Source organism: Portunus trituberculatus, chromosome 25 (genome assembly GCF_017591435.1).
Source record: "Portunus trituberculatus isolate SZX2019 chromosome 25, ASM1759143v1, whole genome shotgun sequence".
Classification (NCBI taxonomy): Eukaryota; Metazoa; Arthropoda; class Malacostraca; order Decapoda; family Portunidae; genus Portunus; species Portunus trituberculatus.
This window is the reverse complement of record NC_059279.1, coordinates 18,732,340-18,751,408: the sequence shown is the minus strand read 5'-3', so window position 1 is coordinate 18,751,408 and position 19,069 is coordinate 18,732,340. Positions and strand designations below refer to the sequence as shown.

At 39.8% G+C, this 19,069-nt stretch overlaps 2 protein-coding genes across 2 annotated transcripts; both read right to left on the bottom strand.

The window, feature by feature from the left end:
• Positions 1-16,565: 16,565 nt before the first annotated feature.
• LOC123508681 (general transcription factor II-I repeat domain-containing protein 2B-like) lies at positions 16,566-17,465 on the bottom strand. The gene has a single exon (XM_045262529.1). The coding sequence runs from the start codon at positions 17,463-17,465 to the stop codon at positions 16,566-16,568; it is 900 nt and encodes a 299-aa protein (XP_045118464.1).
• Positions 17,466-17,584: 119 nt separating this feature from the next.
• LOC123508680 (general transcription factor II-I repeat domain-containing protein 2B-like) lies at positions 17,585-18,361 on the bottom strand. Its single transcript, XM_045262528.1, has one exon. It carries the CDS (start codon positions 18,359-18,361, stop codon positions 17,585-17,587), a length of 777 nt encoding a protein of 258 aa, XP_045118463.1.
• Positions 18,362-19,069: the final 708 nt, after the last annotated feature.

The window sequence follows — 19,069 nt, the reverse complement described above, 5'->3', positions numbered from 1 at the left end:
GAGAGAGAGAGAGAGAGAGAGAGAGAGAGAGAGAGAGAGAGAGAGAGATTAGGAAAGGTCTAAGGCGTTCAGAATTTTAATGGCCACAGTTTTCACTATTTCAATCCCCACATGAGTTTCTGAAGCTGCATAAAGTCGTTAAATAGTTAGACACAATGGATATGGAAACGCGTCATGATATAGAAGGGATTAAGACAGTTTGGGATATTAAATTACCTTCACTTGGCACTTGCAGTGAGGGAGGAGAGGCAAGGCAAGAACGCAACACGTCAGCCAGCCAGCCAGGGAGACACGTAGACCCCAGTGAATTATGAGTGAGGTAGAGACGAGACGGGAGAGCTAAACTAGTGGAGTGGGTAGTGAGGAGACCACTGTAGCTTGGTTCACCTGGGGAGCGTTGCCCAGGTAACAAACACACACACACACACACACACACACTTACCATCTGGAAGCTTTACCAAATCTCTCCACTCATTACTCCGACTTACTCATCTGTCTGTTGTGAAGAGCTAAGAGGAATGTTAAATTAGGATTAGAGAGAGAGAGAGAGAGAGAGAGAGAGAGAGAGAGAGAGAGAGAGAGAGAGAGAGAGAGAGAGAGAGAGAGAGAGAGAGAGAGAGAGAGAGAGAGAGAGAGAGAGAGAGAGAGAGAGAGAGAGAGAGAGAGAGAGAGAGAGAGAGAGAGAGAGAGAGAGAGAGAGAGAAATATGTAATAGGTGAAAAAAAATTGATGTGTAGGGATTGTTTTCAGTAAGATCTCAAGCACACACAGTGACTTGCATACACTTCTTCATTGGGGTTAACTAGTAAAAAAAAGCTATTTAGGGTGTGCGTTGACATAACCCCTTCAGTACCAAGACGCGTTTCCTTATGCATTGTGCTATTTGGTGATTTTATACAGCTTCATAAACTTATGTGGGGGATTAAAATAGTGAAGACTCCAGCCATTAATCTTTTGACCTCCATAGACCCTTCCTAATGTCAGTAAAATCGCCTAATCAAACCCAAAAATCAAGGTAAAAGAATTGCGAGGAACCTTCGATTTGTTCTCGCCAGCCACTCCACGAACGACGATAGAAAGTGGAAACATGTCGAGTGAAAACAAGGCGCTATGTTGTTGTCCATAAACTCTCAATCTATCTCTGTGGGCACTGTTGTCGTTAAGATCTCAAGCACTGAATTACCGCCATGCACTCAGTCTGGGCGTCTGAGTGAGCAGGGCGAGGCGAGGCGAGGCGATAGAGGCACCTTGCTTTGTTCTGGGCTATGTGTTTCCTACATATCATAGCTTCCCTTGCTCAATAAGCGCTAAGAATAGGACACATTTCGCTATACGCTATTACTTGCAGTTTGTGTTGACAGACTAGGATAATAAAGAGGGATGCCAGAGATTAAACGTATACAAAACGGTGAAATAACGACACACACACACACACACACACACACACACACACACACACACAGTCTGAGTCCTATCCGAAGATCTATATGTGCTCTGAGCTTGTTCCGTAATGGGAAGTCTGGCTGGGTGACTACCGGGCGACCATAGTGAATCTCACACACACACACACACACACACACACACACACACAAACACGCTAAGTACCATGATTGAAAACACACACACACACACACACACACACACACACACACACACAGCCACCTCCCGTCCAACACCCTCCAGCTGAGAGCTGGGTGTCAATGGTTCCAGCTGGTGGCCTCCCCATAACGAAAGAAAGACACAACACACACACACACACACACACACACACACACACACTAAGTACCTTGAAAGAAAAGAACCGGGCGAAACACACACACACACACACACACACACACACACTAACACACCTTGAAAGAAAACACACACACACACACACACACACACACACACACACACACACACACACACACACACGCTAAGTACTTTGAAAGAAAATGACACACACACACACACACAGCCACCTTCCTGTCCAACACCCTCCAGCTGGGAGCTGGGTGTCAGTGGTTCCAGCTGGTGGGCTCCTCATAACGAAAGACAAGGCAACACACACACACACACACACACACACACACACACACACACACACACACACACACACACACACACACACACACACACATACAGTCACCCACCCACCCACACCAACCCACCCCACTCCCTGGGGCCTGGAGCCAGGTATCAGCCTGGGTCCAGCCGGGGCTGGGGGTCGGCCCTCCTTGATGACGTCACATATATACGTTATGCAAATCATTTTGAAAATGAGGATTCCCAAAAAGGCAGCTGGACACGAATGTTATAAAATTTCTGACTCGTTATCAATCGAAACTAACTTCTAAAATACAAAAACATTGCAGAGAAAAGGAATAATAAAAATAGCTCAAAAAATATACTAAATAAAGTATTACAACTTCGACTTGCTTAAATACAATTTCAAAGCCCACCAATTTCATTCAACTGAATCGATAACGTTTTTCAAAAATTATGACAATCATTTCGATTTATCAAAACCTGGCAACTCGCCCTATTAGAAAAATAATATTTAAAAAATGACGTTGTTTACAATATTTACAGGACTTCATATCATTCTTAAAGTCCACATCTTTAACTTCTCAGGAGCCTTGCACACTTTTATCATGATAAACCATCTTTTGAAAACACAAACACTTCGCTACAACCTCAAATAAAAAATCACAGATAGCGGAGGTAAAAATTTTAGCGTATTTTGGGCCTCCCATTCAAGTCATAAACACCCTCTACATCACCGTATTTCACTCAAGTCAAGCATGGAAGACACGTAAAACACTGGGAACTATCATTAAAACCCTTAAAAGGCACTTGTGACTCGAAATAAATGAACTGAGACAAATATAAATAATAGTGGAAGTCGAGCATCTGGGACCGGCATTTTGGGCGGGAGCTGGTGATGACGTCAAAGCCTGGGGCTCGTGACGTCATGGGTAGGCCCGCTTCTTCTCACTCCATAGCACACAAATCAGGTAGTTGCGGATATATCTCAACAACTGACATGAAAGATTAGGCCTATGGCTCCACTTTGTGACCTGTCAGGCCTGTAATGAGTAAGAGATGATGCAGATAATGGCTGAGAGAGAGGCGGCGGGTCAGGAGATCGGTTTGTTTACGTTTTCAAGACTGAATTATTTTGTTTTTATAAGTATGTGCAGGTGTTAGTTCACTGATATATTGTCCAGGAGGTTACCAACGTTAGGTTATGACATGGCACCACCGTGAAATGATGAGTTATACCAATATATCACTTACGTTAGGCAAAGATTGCTCCGCGGCGGCTGTCCGTGTCACTAGCAAGCACCCACACTCCACTGTCCACTTTGTGTCTTCAACCATGTTTAAATAGTTAACCTCTGATTACTGAGAGGCTACACACAAAATATTCTCTTCGCTACTATAGATAACACTATTATCGGTATCTTGATCTCCACCACTCACTGTCCCTCACGACCAGCGCCTTGTCCTGCCAAGAGAAGCACGGCTCACGGTCAACTGGCCGGCCGCCGGGCTGACTACGGCAGAGTTGCCAGACACTACACATGAAAAAAGGACAGACCTGCTTTAGAAAAAAAAGGACATTTGCCTCCAAGAAAGGACAGCACAACAAAAGTGTGTGTTATATATATATATATATATATATATATATATATATATATATATATATATATATATATATATATATATATATGTGTGTGTGTGTGTGTGTGTGTGTGTGTGTGTGTGTGTTTAGGCTAACTATGTATTTATACTCATTGGCTGGGAGGCTGGGAGTGGGAGCGCTTTTTAAGGGAGTTGCCGGTTACTTATTATAGTCTGCGATCCCAAAGAAAAATCATAAGCTTATAATATGCTCGATTTATTTTTATATAACACAAGAACAAATATGTTAAAACAATAAAAAGATAGGAAGTTGCAGAAACAAATTTATTGACTGCGTGTTTGAAGGTTTGACCGGATCCGTGGTTCACAATGAAAAAAAAAATAAATAAATAAATAAATTTTGCTGAAAAAAGGACGGTAAAGGACAGATTTTGACTGTCCTTTTTTACAAGAAAACTTAAGGACAAACAGGCTCAAAATAGGACAGACTGTCTTTAAAAGGACAAACATGGCAACCCTGTGTCAGGCAGTGATGTTAACTCTTCTAGCCCACATTGTCGTACCGAACCACCAGAATTATCGTATTTTGCCTAATATTATCGTACACCCAAAGGAAAAATAATAAGAGTTGTTGCTGACATCTCGCCCGACCCTGAAATTTCAGAAACCATGGTTACCAAAAATTCAAATAGTTTATGAATTTTGCTAGAATACACATACTAGCTACCTAGAATTGAAGTCTCTCTCTCTCTCTCTCTCTCTCTCTCTCTCTCTCTCTCTCTCTCTCTCTATATATATATATATATATATATATATATATATATATATATATATATATTGTATTGTTATACACATATTACATATATAATTCATCTCTTGATTTGCTGGGGCCTCTGTTAAACAGCCCGACGTTACCCTACGAAATAAGCTTAGAGCTCGTTATTCCCAATCTGAGACCACATGCAGTCACCCTCACCGCACACACCACACACCGAGACAGCAAGGTGAAAACTCCTCGACTTCCATTCCGCAACTACTCACTGCTAGGTGAACAGGAGCTACACGTGAGAGAAGACACATCCAAATGATTGCCGCCTGACTGGGGAATCGAACCCAGGTCCTCTAGTTTGTGGAGCCAATGCACTACCACTGAGCTATTGGGCCGTGTGTGCGTGACCTAGTACATAAAACAGATAAACAAGCACACACACACACACACACACACACACACACACACACACACACACACATATATATATATATATATATATATATATATATATATATATATATATATATATATATATATATATATATATATATATATATATATATATATATATATATATATATATATATATATATATATATATATATATATATATATATATATATATATATATATATATATATATATATATATATATATATATATATATATATATATATATATATATATATATATATATATATATATATATATATATATATATATATATATATATATATATATATATATATATATATATATATATATATATATATATATATATATATATATATATATATATATATATATATATATATATATATATATATATATATATATATATATATATATATATATATATATATATGTATGTATATTGATAAAAGGTTAGGCTACATACCGTGTCAATGTGCATGTATCTCCAAGGGGTGAACGTATCAGTCAACCGTCAGTCCATCACTCTCCGCAACACAACCTACACTGGAAATCTAAAAGCGTTATTATTTCTTTCTTTATTTATTGTTTCCCATTATTGCCATATAATGAGGGTGTTTTATTTTTTCCTACCGTTATACGTGAAATGGAACATATGATAGGAGAAGGAAAACTCGCCCTTCACCATACCCACTCTAAGAGTCAAGATTAAAAGATAATTTTGTCACTTGACAGTTGACACTGACTGTGACTGACAACGTCCCTCTCCTTCTTCCTTCCCTCCCCTCTCCCCAGCCCTCCCCCCCTCCTCTCTCTCTGAAATGTTGACTTCGATATTTTTTTTCTTTACACAATTATTCCATCACCTTATTCCAAATAAAAAAAAAATACTTTGCCACTCAATTATCGTATATTGGTGTACGATTCTCACCTATGTATCGTACATCGTACGATATTGTCGTACAAATACGATAATTAATGTACTGTTAACATCCCTGCTGTCAGGAGTAGTCAGTGCGTGTAACTTACTAAGGCCTGATTCACACCTAACGCTCACGCTCACGCTCACACTCACGCGCAAGCCGCAGTCAAGCTCTAGCTCAGCTCATTTTACTTGTGTGTTCACACATGCCGCTCAAGGCTGCTCTCGCTGACCTCAGTTTGCTTTGTGGCGTCGGTGAGCCATGAGTGATTTCTCTACTCTGGAATTAGCGGGTATGGCCATAGCGCTGGATGAGAGAGAGAGAGAGAGAGAGAGAGAGAGAGAGAGAGAGAGAGAGAGAGAAAGAGAAAGAGAAAGAAATTTTGGGTGCATCCTATGCTAGTGAAGAGTGAAGGGGAATTTGAAACCCTGTATCCCCATCTTATTGATGACGAAGAAATGTTTTTTAATTATTTCCGCATGCCAAAAGGGACATTTGAGTACGTTTTGTCCAAAGTTGGAGCAGACATAATGAAGGAAGACACCTATTTCAGGGAATCGATATCTTCAAGAGAAAGATTGGCTGTATGTTTAAGGTAAGAAAGAAATACATCATTTAGTTGGGAATTTATTAGGTACAAAAAACGAATGCTTATACAAATGCGATTATTCCATAGCGAATACAGAACTAAATCAAAATAGAAGCTTCCTGTTTGAACTAAAGAATAGGTTTTCTTAAAAAACGAAATAGTTACATATAGTATATGAAAAATGAGGAAAAAGAACTAGTTCCCTAGTATGTAGAAAACAACAGTTTATAAATTGCATTATAATTTCCTAGTTATATTTTCTGTGACTAGGCTACAACATGGACAAGGGCATTTCACTTCATTACATAGAAAAAAAAAAAAAGTTGAAAGATTTCCAGACACAGCAGAGTCATGCTGCACAAATGCACCATTCGAATCCGAAGAAATTGATGCGGTAGCAGGGGACAGACACTGAGTGGGGGGGTGCAACATGAAGAAGATTCCGCATTCAAATTACCCTGTGCCATAAATGTAGTGTTTTCAATGGAAGAGTTCCATGAGAGAGTAGGGGACACCGAAGGGGTGTGTTGTTGAGAAATATATCGACCTTCAACATCAGTGACTATTTCGAAAATTTTCTTTTTCACCATCAGTTGATCGTTGCTGTTAAATTTTTTTTACAGTTGATAGCATGGACTGAAAAAATGTGTCAAGCGAGTCTGACGAAGTAGATTGCTTATTTTCAAGGATGTAACTCATCAATTGTGCCGAAGCACTACTTGTTGCTTGCTGTTTTCGCTTCCGCGGACGAGGTGTAGGAAACGCTGTATCTGAAGTTGCTGGTTTTCCAGCAATCGTGTCAATTGGTGACTTTTCTGAATCTTGCACATCATAACCTTCACTTATATCACCGACCTTCTCAATTTCATCTACAGGTGTTTCATACATATCAACCTCTTTTGCTGGTGTAGAACATATTCGCGTCCTGTCCTTCGAGAGAGAGCGAAGAAATCCCATTTGCTCTTCATATTTCCATTTAACTGTTGTACTTGCTTGCGCCTTGCCCGCTCTTGGTGCACTTACCCATTATTTTCCGAAATTGCGAGCGTAGAGATTCCCAGCGCTCTTTGCACCCTGGAAATAAAGGAAACATACAGTTTATTAGTGTTATGTTAGAATTGGATTTATATATACATAACAGTATAATAATAATTTTTTTGTCTTGTCAGGTTTCTGGCTACAGGAGATTCATATAGATCATTGGCCTACAGCTATCGCCTGGGCCATTCAACCGTTCAGGGTATTGTTGTGCAAGTGTGTACCGCGATAGTCAAGAACCTACTGAAAGAAGCTATACCAGAACCCACCGAAGACAAGTGGAAGAAAATTTCTGACCAATATTGGACAAATTGGAACTTCCCAAACTGTCTTGGGTCCTTAGATGGGAAACATGTTGAAATAGAATCCCCAGCAAATAGTGGTTCACTATATTTCAGCTATAAGAAGACCTTCTCTATTGTATTATTAGCATTAGTCGATGCGAATTACAGGTTTATATGGATTGATGTGGGATCCTATGGCAAAAATAGCGACAGTGGAATTTTTCTACATCAAGCCTTTGCAAGAACTTGGAGGAGAACAAACTGAATGTTCCGAATGATGCTGGCACTGATATTCATGCACCATATGTTATCGTGGGCGACGAGGCATTTCCTCTCAAGAGAAACTTGATGCGCCCATACCCCGGTTCTCAAACTGAACATGATGAGCACAAGAGGATCTTCAATTATAGATTATCTCGTGCAAGAAGGATGGTAGAGTGTGCATTTGGAATACTTGCTCAAACTTTCAGACTGTATTTAAGAAAACTCAAAGCAAATCCTTGTAATGCTACTACCATAATAACAGCAACTTGCATACTTCATAACCTAATACGTCCAAGTGACGTTGCACAGCTGGGATCTGTCGACATGCCTTCTGCAAATCCAGTTAATTTACTTCCACTTACAGGAAGGGGTGGGAATGCTACTAGGGAAGCTTTTGCTGTGAGAGAAACTCTAAAAAACTATTTCGTATCACGTACTGGTTCAGTTGATTGGCAAAATCAAAAAATTTAAACATTCATAAATTAGCATTGCTTACCTTCACAACCCAATTGTCTGTTAACTTCGCCCCAGGATTTTCTTTTAATATTAACATTGCTGTAGAGGGTGATGCCAGGTCATACAATTCGGGTTTCGACTTTACAGCTTCGATGAGCATTTCATCTGTAATGGAAAAAAGAGTAGCTGTAATTGGGTACGGAGTTTTTTGTACTATAATTCACGCAATTGCACGCAATCATTTTCTTTACTCATTATCACTATACGATCTTATTTGTGTTATGTACATTTAATATTTTGTATCTATAATGACTAATCTATTCTGTATCTTTATAACGTCCTAGCTAAACATGAAACATGCATAACCTTAAAATGAATAAAACCTAATTTGTTTGTTTCTTTTATTCACTTGTTTACCTACCTTTCGAGTTGTCCCATTGTTTCCTGTTGCTTTCACTCATCGTTGTTAACAAGCAGAGCATCAATCCACACGTCCCGCGCATAGGAAGAGCTAGCTAGCTACCTGACCGCGACTGGTTCACACCATGCACTCACGCTCTCGCTCTTGCTGTCGCTCACGGTTGAGCACGCTCAAAATATCTTTTGCTTCGATCGTGAGCTTGATCGTCATGATGAGTAGAGCTGAGCGTAGATGATTAACATAACATAACATAAATAATAGGATAACAAAGGGCCACCAGGGCCCATCTAGGTTATCCTGTACCAGTCGCACAGCGACCTCGTCATCAGTACTTAAAGATACACTTACAAGTACACAATACATTATATACTAATTCTAAATATTTGGCCCATTAACAGGGCTAAGTCCTGCAGCGAAATCCTCTTATTTAACTATAGTAAATTTCTTATAAAAACTATCATGCAGTGCTATACATAATTATAAATCTAATAAATTTAAGTGCTTATCTAATCTGTTTTTAAACATTGTCAAACTAGTGCTATTTACAACCGTCTCTGGCAATGCATTCCAGAAGTCTACCACTCTATGACTAAAGAAATATTTTCTTATATCTAACCTGCAGCCTTGCTTTCTAATCTTCCTGCCATGATTTCTAGTCCTATTTCCTTCCTCTAAGGTAAAGAAAGATCTCACATCTATGTAGTTTGTATCTGAGAACATTTTAAATAACTCTATCATATCCCCTCTTATACATCTCCTCTCAAATGAAAACATGTTTAATTCCTTTAATCTATCTCTATACTCCAGGCGCTTTAATGCTGGTATCATCCTAGTTGCTCTTCTCTGAACTGCTTCTAACATGTTGATATCCTGCCTATAGTGGGGTGACCAGGCCTGTATGCAATACTCTAAATGGGGCCTAACATAGGAATTATATAGGGGAGAGCGGGGCTAGTTGCATCGAATTTTACATTTCCTTCTACAGAATTGTGTATAATTCATTCAAGTGAAATTCAGTTGTCGTATATAAATATGCTAGACCTCATCATCAAGTTCACATGCGTAGATATTAATGAAAATCATTTCTTATATACTTAATTTTGATATATATCTAAAAAAATATTTGATGCAACTTACCCCATCTGCGGGGCAAGTTGCATCAGTATGAGGGGCAAGTTGCATCATAAACAAACTATAACTTTTGAGAGTTTATTTAAATGATAAGAAAATAGAAATCCACAATAAACTGACCCGATGAACCTTAAATTTATTCATCATCAGATTCACAGTTATGACAAATATAATATATACCTCCATCTGTTCCCAAACATTCCTCATGAGACCATCCTCTGCATGTACTACATTGAATCCATTTCTCCCGGGGCCTGCTATTGGAATATGGTTCTACACAAATCAGACAATACCAGTCTTCGTCGTCTGAGCTGGATATGTCGTACTTTTCAACAGGTTTTTTGGATCGAACTTTGTGTAAAACTCCTGCTTCCTTTTCTTGGTGGCTTTCTTTTCTTTGACATCATTCTTTTGTTTTTTTCTTAATGGCTTCAGCAAACAGAGCATTTCTTTCAGGTGTGTCTGTTAATATGGCACTTTTACGTGCTTTTCTGCCTGTATTACATTTCTTTTTCCGAGGTGTTGCTTTTGGATGTGGCATGATTTTTTCTGGGCAAAGGGAAGACTCACCAACATTTGCAGTTTCAACTTGATCAGTAATGAAAGAAGCTACTGCTGGTTGTGGTCCTACTGCAGTTGAAGTGGAAGGAAGGGGTTCACTGGCTGTAGAAGAGGAAGGATGGGGTTCCATTGATGCAGAAGTGGAAGAAAACCAATGTTCATCTACCGATTTTGAAACCTCTGAGACATCTTGCATTGCTTTGGCCGCATCCTGTTCACATTGCTGCCTCACTGGGCGATCCGTTACTGAAGAGGGAGCAAACTCCCAGTCATCAAAGATATTTGCATTCAAAGGACTGATGCCGCTGACTTTAAAGCCACTTGTAGCTCTGGACAAACTTGTCGCTTCAGGTTGTCTAATTGAGAGTTCTTGTCCATGTCGCTTCATGAAACCTGAAAACCAGTCTTTTCCAGCATATTTATCATTGCGCCAATTAACAGGCATTTCTATCTTTGCTTCATTGGCGCATTTGAAAGCCAGTTAGTTCCTTGACTTCTCTCGGAGAAAGACCAAAATAAATTGCTGCTGCTGTTTTCAGATAGGATACTAATTCTTCTTCCTGCTCACATGTAAATACTTACTTGTCTTGGTTTGGCATATCCTACATGTGTATTGTTTTTAGCAGTGTTGCCAGAGGTTTTGTGAATAAATCGTTGTAAGGTTGAGTATTGGACACCCAAGCAGTTGTGCGGACTCTCTCACTGATTTATTCTTATTTCGAACAAAATCAGCAGCCTCCTGCATTAGTTGGGGTACGTGTTGCTGACCCACGTTCAGTCTTTCTTTTGTAGTTCCGAACCATTTCTGAAATAAATAAAACGAGTTGAATGCATAAGAATAGTCTAACTATAATAATGAAATAAATTTACTAATGGGGCAAGTTGAATCATGATTCAACTTGCCCCGTCACGAATGATTCAACTTGCCCCCTCACAGCAACCAAAATTTGATCGCCAGCTAAATATATACTAACGGTCATTCTAATGCAAATTTGTAAGAGAAATAATTGCATATAGTACAGAATTATATAGCTATTTTCAAAACACTGTTGCTATATATATATATATATATATATATATATATATATATATATATATATATATATATATATATATATATATATATATATATATGAGGTACAAGAAAAATTGTGAAATCGAAAAAAATTACTTACCAAGGCCGAAATCAGTAAATTTCTCATAAATTCAAGAGCACTTGCGCAATCCACCTCCCTCTGCCGCAGCGATGTCCGCACTGACCAACACCAGTGTTGCCACTCACAAAATGTAAAAATTCCAAGGTGGCGCAACAAAAAAATCCAAGAAATGCCAAGATTTTCTTACATGGTTACTAGATTGCTTAAATAAAAGTACTTATACACCAATCAAGAAATTTTGTACTCACCACAACATAATAGATGACTGGCTTATTGAAGGAAGACAGACACCTCTGGCATTGGGTCTTCCTCCAATTCATCACTGCCTTCTCCTTGATGTAGAGTTACGTTTCTCTTCATTCTTGATGTTTCTTCTTGTTCCTTATATCTTTTATGACAGTGCCCTGATTTTACTTCTCTGATTAACGAAAAGGAGGGCTCCCAGCTCTCACAAGTCACTTCTTCTCGTGCAATAGCTTGCTTTGCTAGCAAGCGATTTGCTACGGTATTTGCATGTAACTTGTTGGTCTTATCATTTTTTATTATATTGATCTGTGAAAAAATCCTTTCCTCACATGCAGAAGAATGTGGCAAAGCTAGTAAACCACACATTAATCCAGACACAAGACCAAACTTTGCTCTGTTGTTTCCATCTTTGACTGAGTGTAAATCATTCCAGAAAGTGGTTGCAGATTGATTTAGGCACTTCAGTGAATCTTTAGCAAGAGAAGATCGTTCCATTGTTCTTGTAAGATGTCTAGATCTTTCTCATTTACCAGAGTTGGGAAATGAATTGCAAGTTTTGTTAGGGATTGCAGGCTCCGTGTATTTGAGAGAGCTTCTGTTGGGTTCATAGCTTTCAACATTGCAATAATACTATCCTTTGCAAATGGAAATCTCTTTTTTATCTGCAGACATAACTCTACTAGGAACTGTTTGCAGTGAACTCGAAACAGTCTTTCTTTATCCTGAAGAGCTTCTAACTCCAGCAGTCCCTCACATCTGCCACCTAGACTAAGATCTTCCAGTCTCTTGTGCAAAGATTCATCACTTGGGTCAATGAGAGCTAGCTGATGAGACTGGATTACTTCAGGTTTTAGGAAGAGACCAAGAATGCTGCGATAATTATCTGAAATGGTTGAGTGCAAGGTTCCAAGTCTGAAGTGCTGAGACTGAAATTCAATATTCATCATGTCAACCTTACCCAAAATGTAGTTTATGAATAGCAGCATGTGTTTCGTTCCACGAGTCGTCATCATTTTATGTATCTGTGAAGCTCCATCAACTTTGTCGGTCCTTGATTCGCTTTGAAAGAATAGCTTTAGGGCATCCCATTGCTCCAAGACTCTAGAAACTACTTTTCCTCTAGATAGCCACCTTGTCTGTGCTAACTTCAGCATCTTATGACTTGGCATATCAAGTACTTCTTGAATTAACCGAAAATCATGATTTCGCTTGCTGCTTCGCGCAAAGTAGCAACATATATCCTTCAAGAAGGATTCTAGCCATGATGGTAACCGACTACTTGCATGGCTGGCACATAATGCAAATGAGTGACAGATACAACCTAAGACAAAAACATGTGGAAGATCCTTCTTTAGAAGTGCTTGGAAACCATTGTTCGCCCCCAGCATGGTAGAACAATTATCACTTGCAAATCCTATTATATTGCTCAATGGAATTCCTGCTGAGCTAAAAACCTCTTTCACTGCACTGTACAGTCCATTTGCTGTACCATCATTTACCTCAACAATATCTAAAAGGGCGTCTGTTACTTTTGACCTCTTTCTATCATAAAATCTTACCACCAGTGCCAGGATCTGTGAGACAGATGCGTCAGTGCTCTCGTCAATTATTAATGAGAATTTGTTCTCCTTACATATGTTAACTATTTTCTGACGCTCTTCCCAAGCAATGCCATGTTGCAGTAAATATGATGCTTTAGTTTTTTTCAGTGAAATATCCTTAGCAATGTCACTGTCTGCAAAAGCTTTTTTCAAGACATTCACTAAATGGTCTGCTTGGAGAAATGGCATGTTATGCTCTGCCATAAATCCTGAAATAATTAATTCAGCTTTTGCTACCTTTTCTTGATGACTTAGTCCTGGTACTTTTTTGAAGTGCTGTTGAATGTTTACCTGAGCCTTTTTTACTTTTAAGTTCTTGACATGTTTAATTGAAGCCTTGTGTGCCATAAGAGAGGACTTGTTACAATTCTTTAGTTTGCAGTCACATACACTACACAGCGCTGAGTATTTATCTGCAGAATCTGGTTGCAACCACTCCTTCAGTTCCTCGTCCTCCAGCCATTCCTTCTTAAATGTTTGCTGGTACCACACTTTCTTCTTTTTCTTTGGTGGGGTGACGCTGCCACTACACCCCTCCTCTCCTGAACCACTCATTGTAGAGTGAAGGGGAAATGATATTATCCAGGAGCAACGCGAATTCAACAGCGCTGGCCGCTGAGGGTACAAGAATACTGAGTGACTCAGAGTGAGGAACAGGTGACTGCGAGCGGGGCCCGAGGGGAGGGGCAAGTGATGTACAGGTACTCTCCTTGTCTCGCGCCCGTTGCTTACGCGTTCGTGACAGACTACTCCCGTTTATATTTCATAAGAACATAGTAAGTTACCTGGGTCCATAATGATTAACGTTTTTTTTTTTTTTCACAGGATAAGTTAGGTGCTACGATTTTCCCAAGACCATGAAAATCATTTCATATAACTTACACTGCTAAAAATGCCAAGATTCCAGGGTTTTTTCCATTTCATATCCAAGATCCCAAGGCGATGGTAAAAAAGCCAAGATCTTGGGAAAAATCAAGGAGTGGCAACACTGACCAACACACATTTGAACCGCCTGTCACCCAAATGCAGCCGCTGAGTTGCCAGTTATGCTCACTGATGCAACTTACCCGCGATGCAACTAGCCCGCTCTCCCTAAGCTACGCACCACTTCCTTACTTTTATAACTAACATTTCTATTTATAAAACCCAGGATCCTATTTGCCCTATTTCTTGCTTCTAAACATTGCTTTGAAAATTTCATAGTCCTGTCTGTCTATCACTACTCCTAAATCCTTTCCTTCCTCTACTGCCTCTAGCCAACATCCCTCCATCTCATAGTTAAAGTTTGAATACTCTGCCTGTTTATCATTATAGAATATTTGAGTGCGATGACTTGCGTGCGCGTGAGTGTGAGCGTGAGCGTTATTAGTAGGTCTAAGGATTGGGAAGCTTGAGTGAAGGCAGAGGCCGATCACTCGCTGTTAGGTAATGTGTTTCAATAATGTAGTAGTTCTGTTTTAGCTCCTTCTCAGGTTTATTGTGACTGTTGGAATGCCTAGTTGTCATTGGAGGATGGTCATGTGGGAGTGAAAGCTTCGTAATGTGTACGGAGCAAATAATAGAAAGAAATCCGTATTTGTGTATATTTTGGCGACATTCTGAGGTGAAGATTCGACATCCAGAAGTCAGACTGATTACTTAATTACTTTTTTGGCGATAATTACAAATACCATTACAGAAAATACTAGTTTTCAAATATTAAACGTTTATTATTGCAAAAAACAATTTCATGTCTTGCTAAATAAGTTAAATAAAAAAAATGACATGAAGGAAGATGGTCTGCTAAACATAACACTGTCCCGCCGTTTATTGACTCCTAAGCCGCCCGTGTCATGTTTTCCGCCTTTCTCGCCGTCCTAGCTGTCATGCAGCTTCCTGACGCGCCACACAGGTAAATGACAGACTAGTTACTTCTCAGGCTCCTCAAGTACCAGGTGTCATGACTGTTACAAGACAGGATGTTAGGAAAAAGATAAGGTTGTGTTCTCTACCTGGTGGGCTTCCTGACCCCCTGACTCGGGTGAGGGGGAGGCGCACTCTGCTGATGCGTGGGCCACCTCTTGCAATACAACATAACATAACATAAAGAATAGGATAACAAAGGGCCACCAGGGCCCATCTAGGTTATCCTGTACCAGTCGCACAGCGACCTCGTCATCAGTACTTAAAGATACACTTACAAGTACACAATACATTATATACTAATTCTAAATATTTGGCCCATTAACAGGGCTAAGTCCTGCAGCGAAATCCTCTACAATTTGTGGTCCCCATACATGGGGATCATGTCTTGTTTAACTATAGTAAATTTCTTATAAAAACTATCATGCAGTGCTATACATAATTATAAATCTAATAAATTTAAGTGCTTATCTAATCTGTTTTTAAACATTGTCAAACTAGTGCTATTTACAACCGTCTCTGGCAATGCATTCCAGAAGTCTACCACTCTATGACTAAAGAAATATTTTCTTATATCTAACCTGCAGCCTTGCTTTCTAATCTTCCTGCCATGATTTCTAGTCCTATTTCCTTCCTCTAAGGTAAAGAAAGATCTCACATCTATGTAGTTTGTATCTGAGAACATTTTAAATAACTCTATCATATCCCTCTTATACATCTCCTCTCAAATGAAAACATGTTTAATTCCTTTAATCTATCTCTATACTCCAGGCGCTTTAATGCTGGTATCATCCTAGTTGCTCTTCTCTGAACTGCTTCTAACATGTTGATATCCTGCCTATAGTGGGGTGACCAGGCCTGTATGCAATACTCTAAATGGGGCCTAACATAGGAATTATATAAGCTACGCACCACTTCCTTACTTTTATAACTAACATTTCTATTTATAAAACCCAGGATCCTATTTGCCCTATTTCTTGCTTCTAAACATTGCTTTGAAAATTTCATAGTCCTGTCTATCACTACTCCTAAATCCTTTCCTTCCTCTACTGCAGGGGTGGGGAACCTTCGTTCTGTCAAGGGCCATTTAGATATTTTTAATATAATTCGCGGGCCATAAAAAGTTATCAATTATTTTTTCACTCATTTAACTCACCTCTAATGTGACGGCTGGAACTGCTTCTCTTTGGCGAGGCGCGTGATGTTAGGTGGTACTGTTGATGATGCTACTCGCAACTGGTTTTCCAGGTTTGCATCGGTCAGTCTGGAGCGCAGTCTACTCTTTGCCAGGTTAAGTTTTGAGAAGAACTGCTCGCAGCAGTAAGTCGTTCCGAACACAGATGCATATTTCAGTGCATGTCTCCTCAAAATAGGAAAATCATCAGCACTTACGTAACGTCTGTAGAACTCAAGCAGTGAGAGGTTGTTGTACCTAGCTTTCAGCTCATCATCGCTTTGCAGCTGAATTATTTCGTGTTGCAGGTTATCAGGCACATCAGCTGGTTCCACATTAAATGGTGTAGCGAAGATGTTCAACTCCTGTTGTTTACTTTTCACGTCCTTGAACCTTTCACTAAATGCCTCAATTAGTTTCGCACACTCACCAGCATATTCATCCGTTGTAGAAGGATTTTGTTCTTGCAGAGTGGGGAAATGCACAGTGTTACTTCTTTCGAGTTGCACTTTCCACAGCTTTAATTTAGCTTCAAATGATTTCACGTTTGAAAGCAGAGAGCTGAGAAGCTGGTTGGGGCCCTGCAGCTTGACGTTCAGCTCTGAGAGATACTTGGTAATGTCAACCATGAAAGCAAGATCACACAGCCACTTGCTATCACTGAGTTCCCTGACAGGTGTTCCCTTCATCTCCATGAATTGCTTGACTTCATCACGCAGTTCATAAAAGCGCATAAGCATATTCCCACGACTCAGCCACCGCACTTCACAATGATAAACAAGATCACCGTACTCTGAGGCAAGATCATTCAGTAACTCCTTAAACTGGCGGCTGTTTAGCCCTCTGCTCTTGATAAAATTTATGCATGACACTACTGTTGTCATTACATTATTGAGCCTCAATGACAATGCACATAAATTTTCTTGATGTATGATGCAGTGGCATATTATTAAATCACTTGGATCAAGACAGAGACGATTCAGTTCTTTCTTAACAAAAGCAATTAACCCTTTTGTGAGCCAACCATGGCTGGAGCTCCATCAGTAGTGAGGCCACTTAACTTTTCAAATGTTAACTCTAGTTTGTTCATTGACGAAACAAGACTCTCAAACAAGTCCTCACCAGTTGTGGTGCCATGCATGGCTTCCAATGACAGCAATTCCTCTCGTGTGTCAAACTCGGCCGTTATTCCACGAACAAAAATGGCCAGTTGGGCGGTATTTGTTATGTCTGTTGTCTCGTCACAAGCCACAGAGAAGAACTGGAAATCTCTTGCAGAATCCTTCAGTGTTTTATGAATATCTTGTGCTAAGTCAGTAATCCGATCTGAGACGGTTCTACGAGACAAACTAACACTCTGAAATAACTGAAGTTTGTCTGGCGCTAGCAACTCCGCAGCTTTAACGATGCACTCTTTCACAAACTCTCCCTCTATGTGAGGCTTCAGCTTCTTGGCAATTAGGTCACTCAGTGCATAACTCGTCTGAATAACGTTGTCTCTGTCACACCGAGGTCTTGTGAAAGAGGCTTGTTGTGATTCTAAACACCGCCGAAGAGCATTGATTTTATCCAGACGCATTTGTCCTCCCAAATCACTGAGCTTAGCATGTTTTGAGCTGTAATGACGCTCCACATTGGCCTTCTTCATTACTGCTAACGCATCCCCACAAACTAGGCACACAGGTTTGCCTTTCACTTCAACAAAAAAATAATCGTTTGTCCACTTCTCTTGGAAGGCTCGACATTCTGCATCTACTTTTCTTTTCTTTGCAGTCGCCATTTGTAGGACGTCACACCACGTGATAACTACCCAGTGTGTATTAACAGTTCTACAGCGTCCACACTCGATAAATGCCTAGCACTGACTGCCCGCGGCCCGCCTAGCTGAGTCACTGCAGTACAGACAGACAGGCGGCTGACGAGAAGCATACGTGTACGGTCCCGCCTGTGGATGCTATGGCAACACTCAGCTCAAGGCCGTACAAGTGCTCTTAGCTGACGCTAGCAGTGCAAAGAAAAACAGTCAGTCACAAAATAAAAAATCAAGAAATATAATTATATTCAAGGGTATGACGCTGCTAAACTGCCGAGTTCATAGATAATTAATTGAATTTAAATAACCTGCAGCCAGCACATAATAAAATTACATTATATATTATTCATTCATGAGATATGAAATAGCATTTATGAACTGCCTTGCGGGCCTGATCAAATGGTCTTGGGGGCCTTATACGGCCCGGAGGCCGGACGTTCCCCACCCCTGCTCTACTGCCTCTAGCCAACATCCCTCCATCTCATAGTTAAAGTTTGTGTTGTCTTTACCTAAATGCATAACCTGACACTTATCAGAATTAAACTCCATCTGCCACCTGTCTGCCCATGCTGTCCAGGTCTCGTTGTATTCTGTAATTGTCCTTTTCACCCTGTACTGCACATGCTATCTTAGTATCATCTGCAAACTTTGATACTTTGCTACTAATTCCTATAT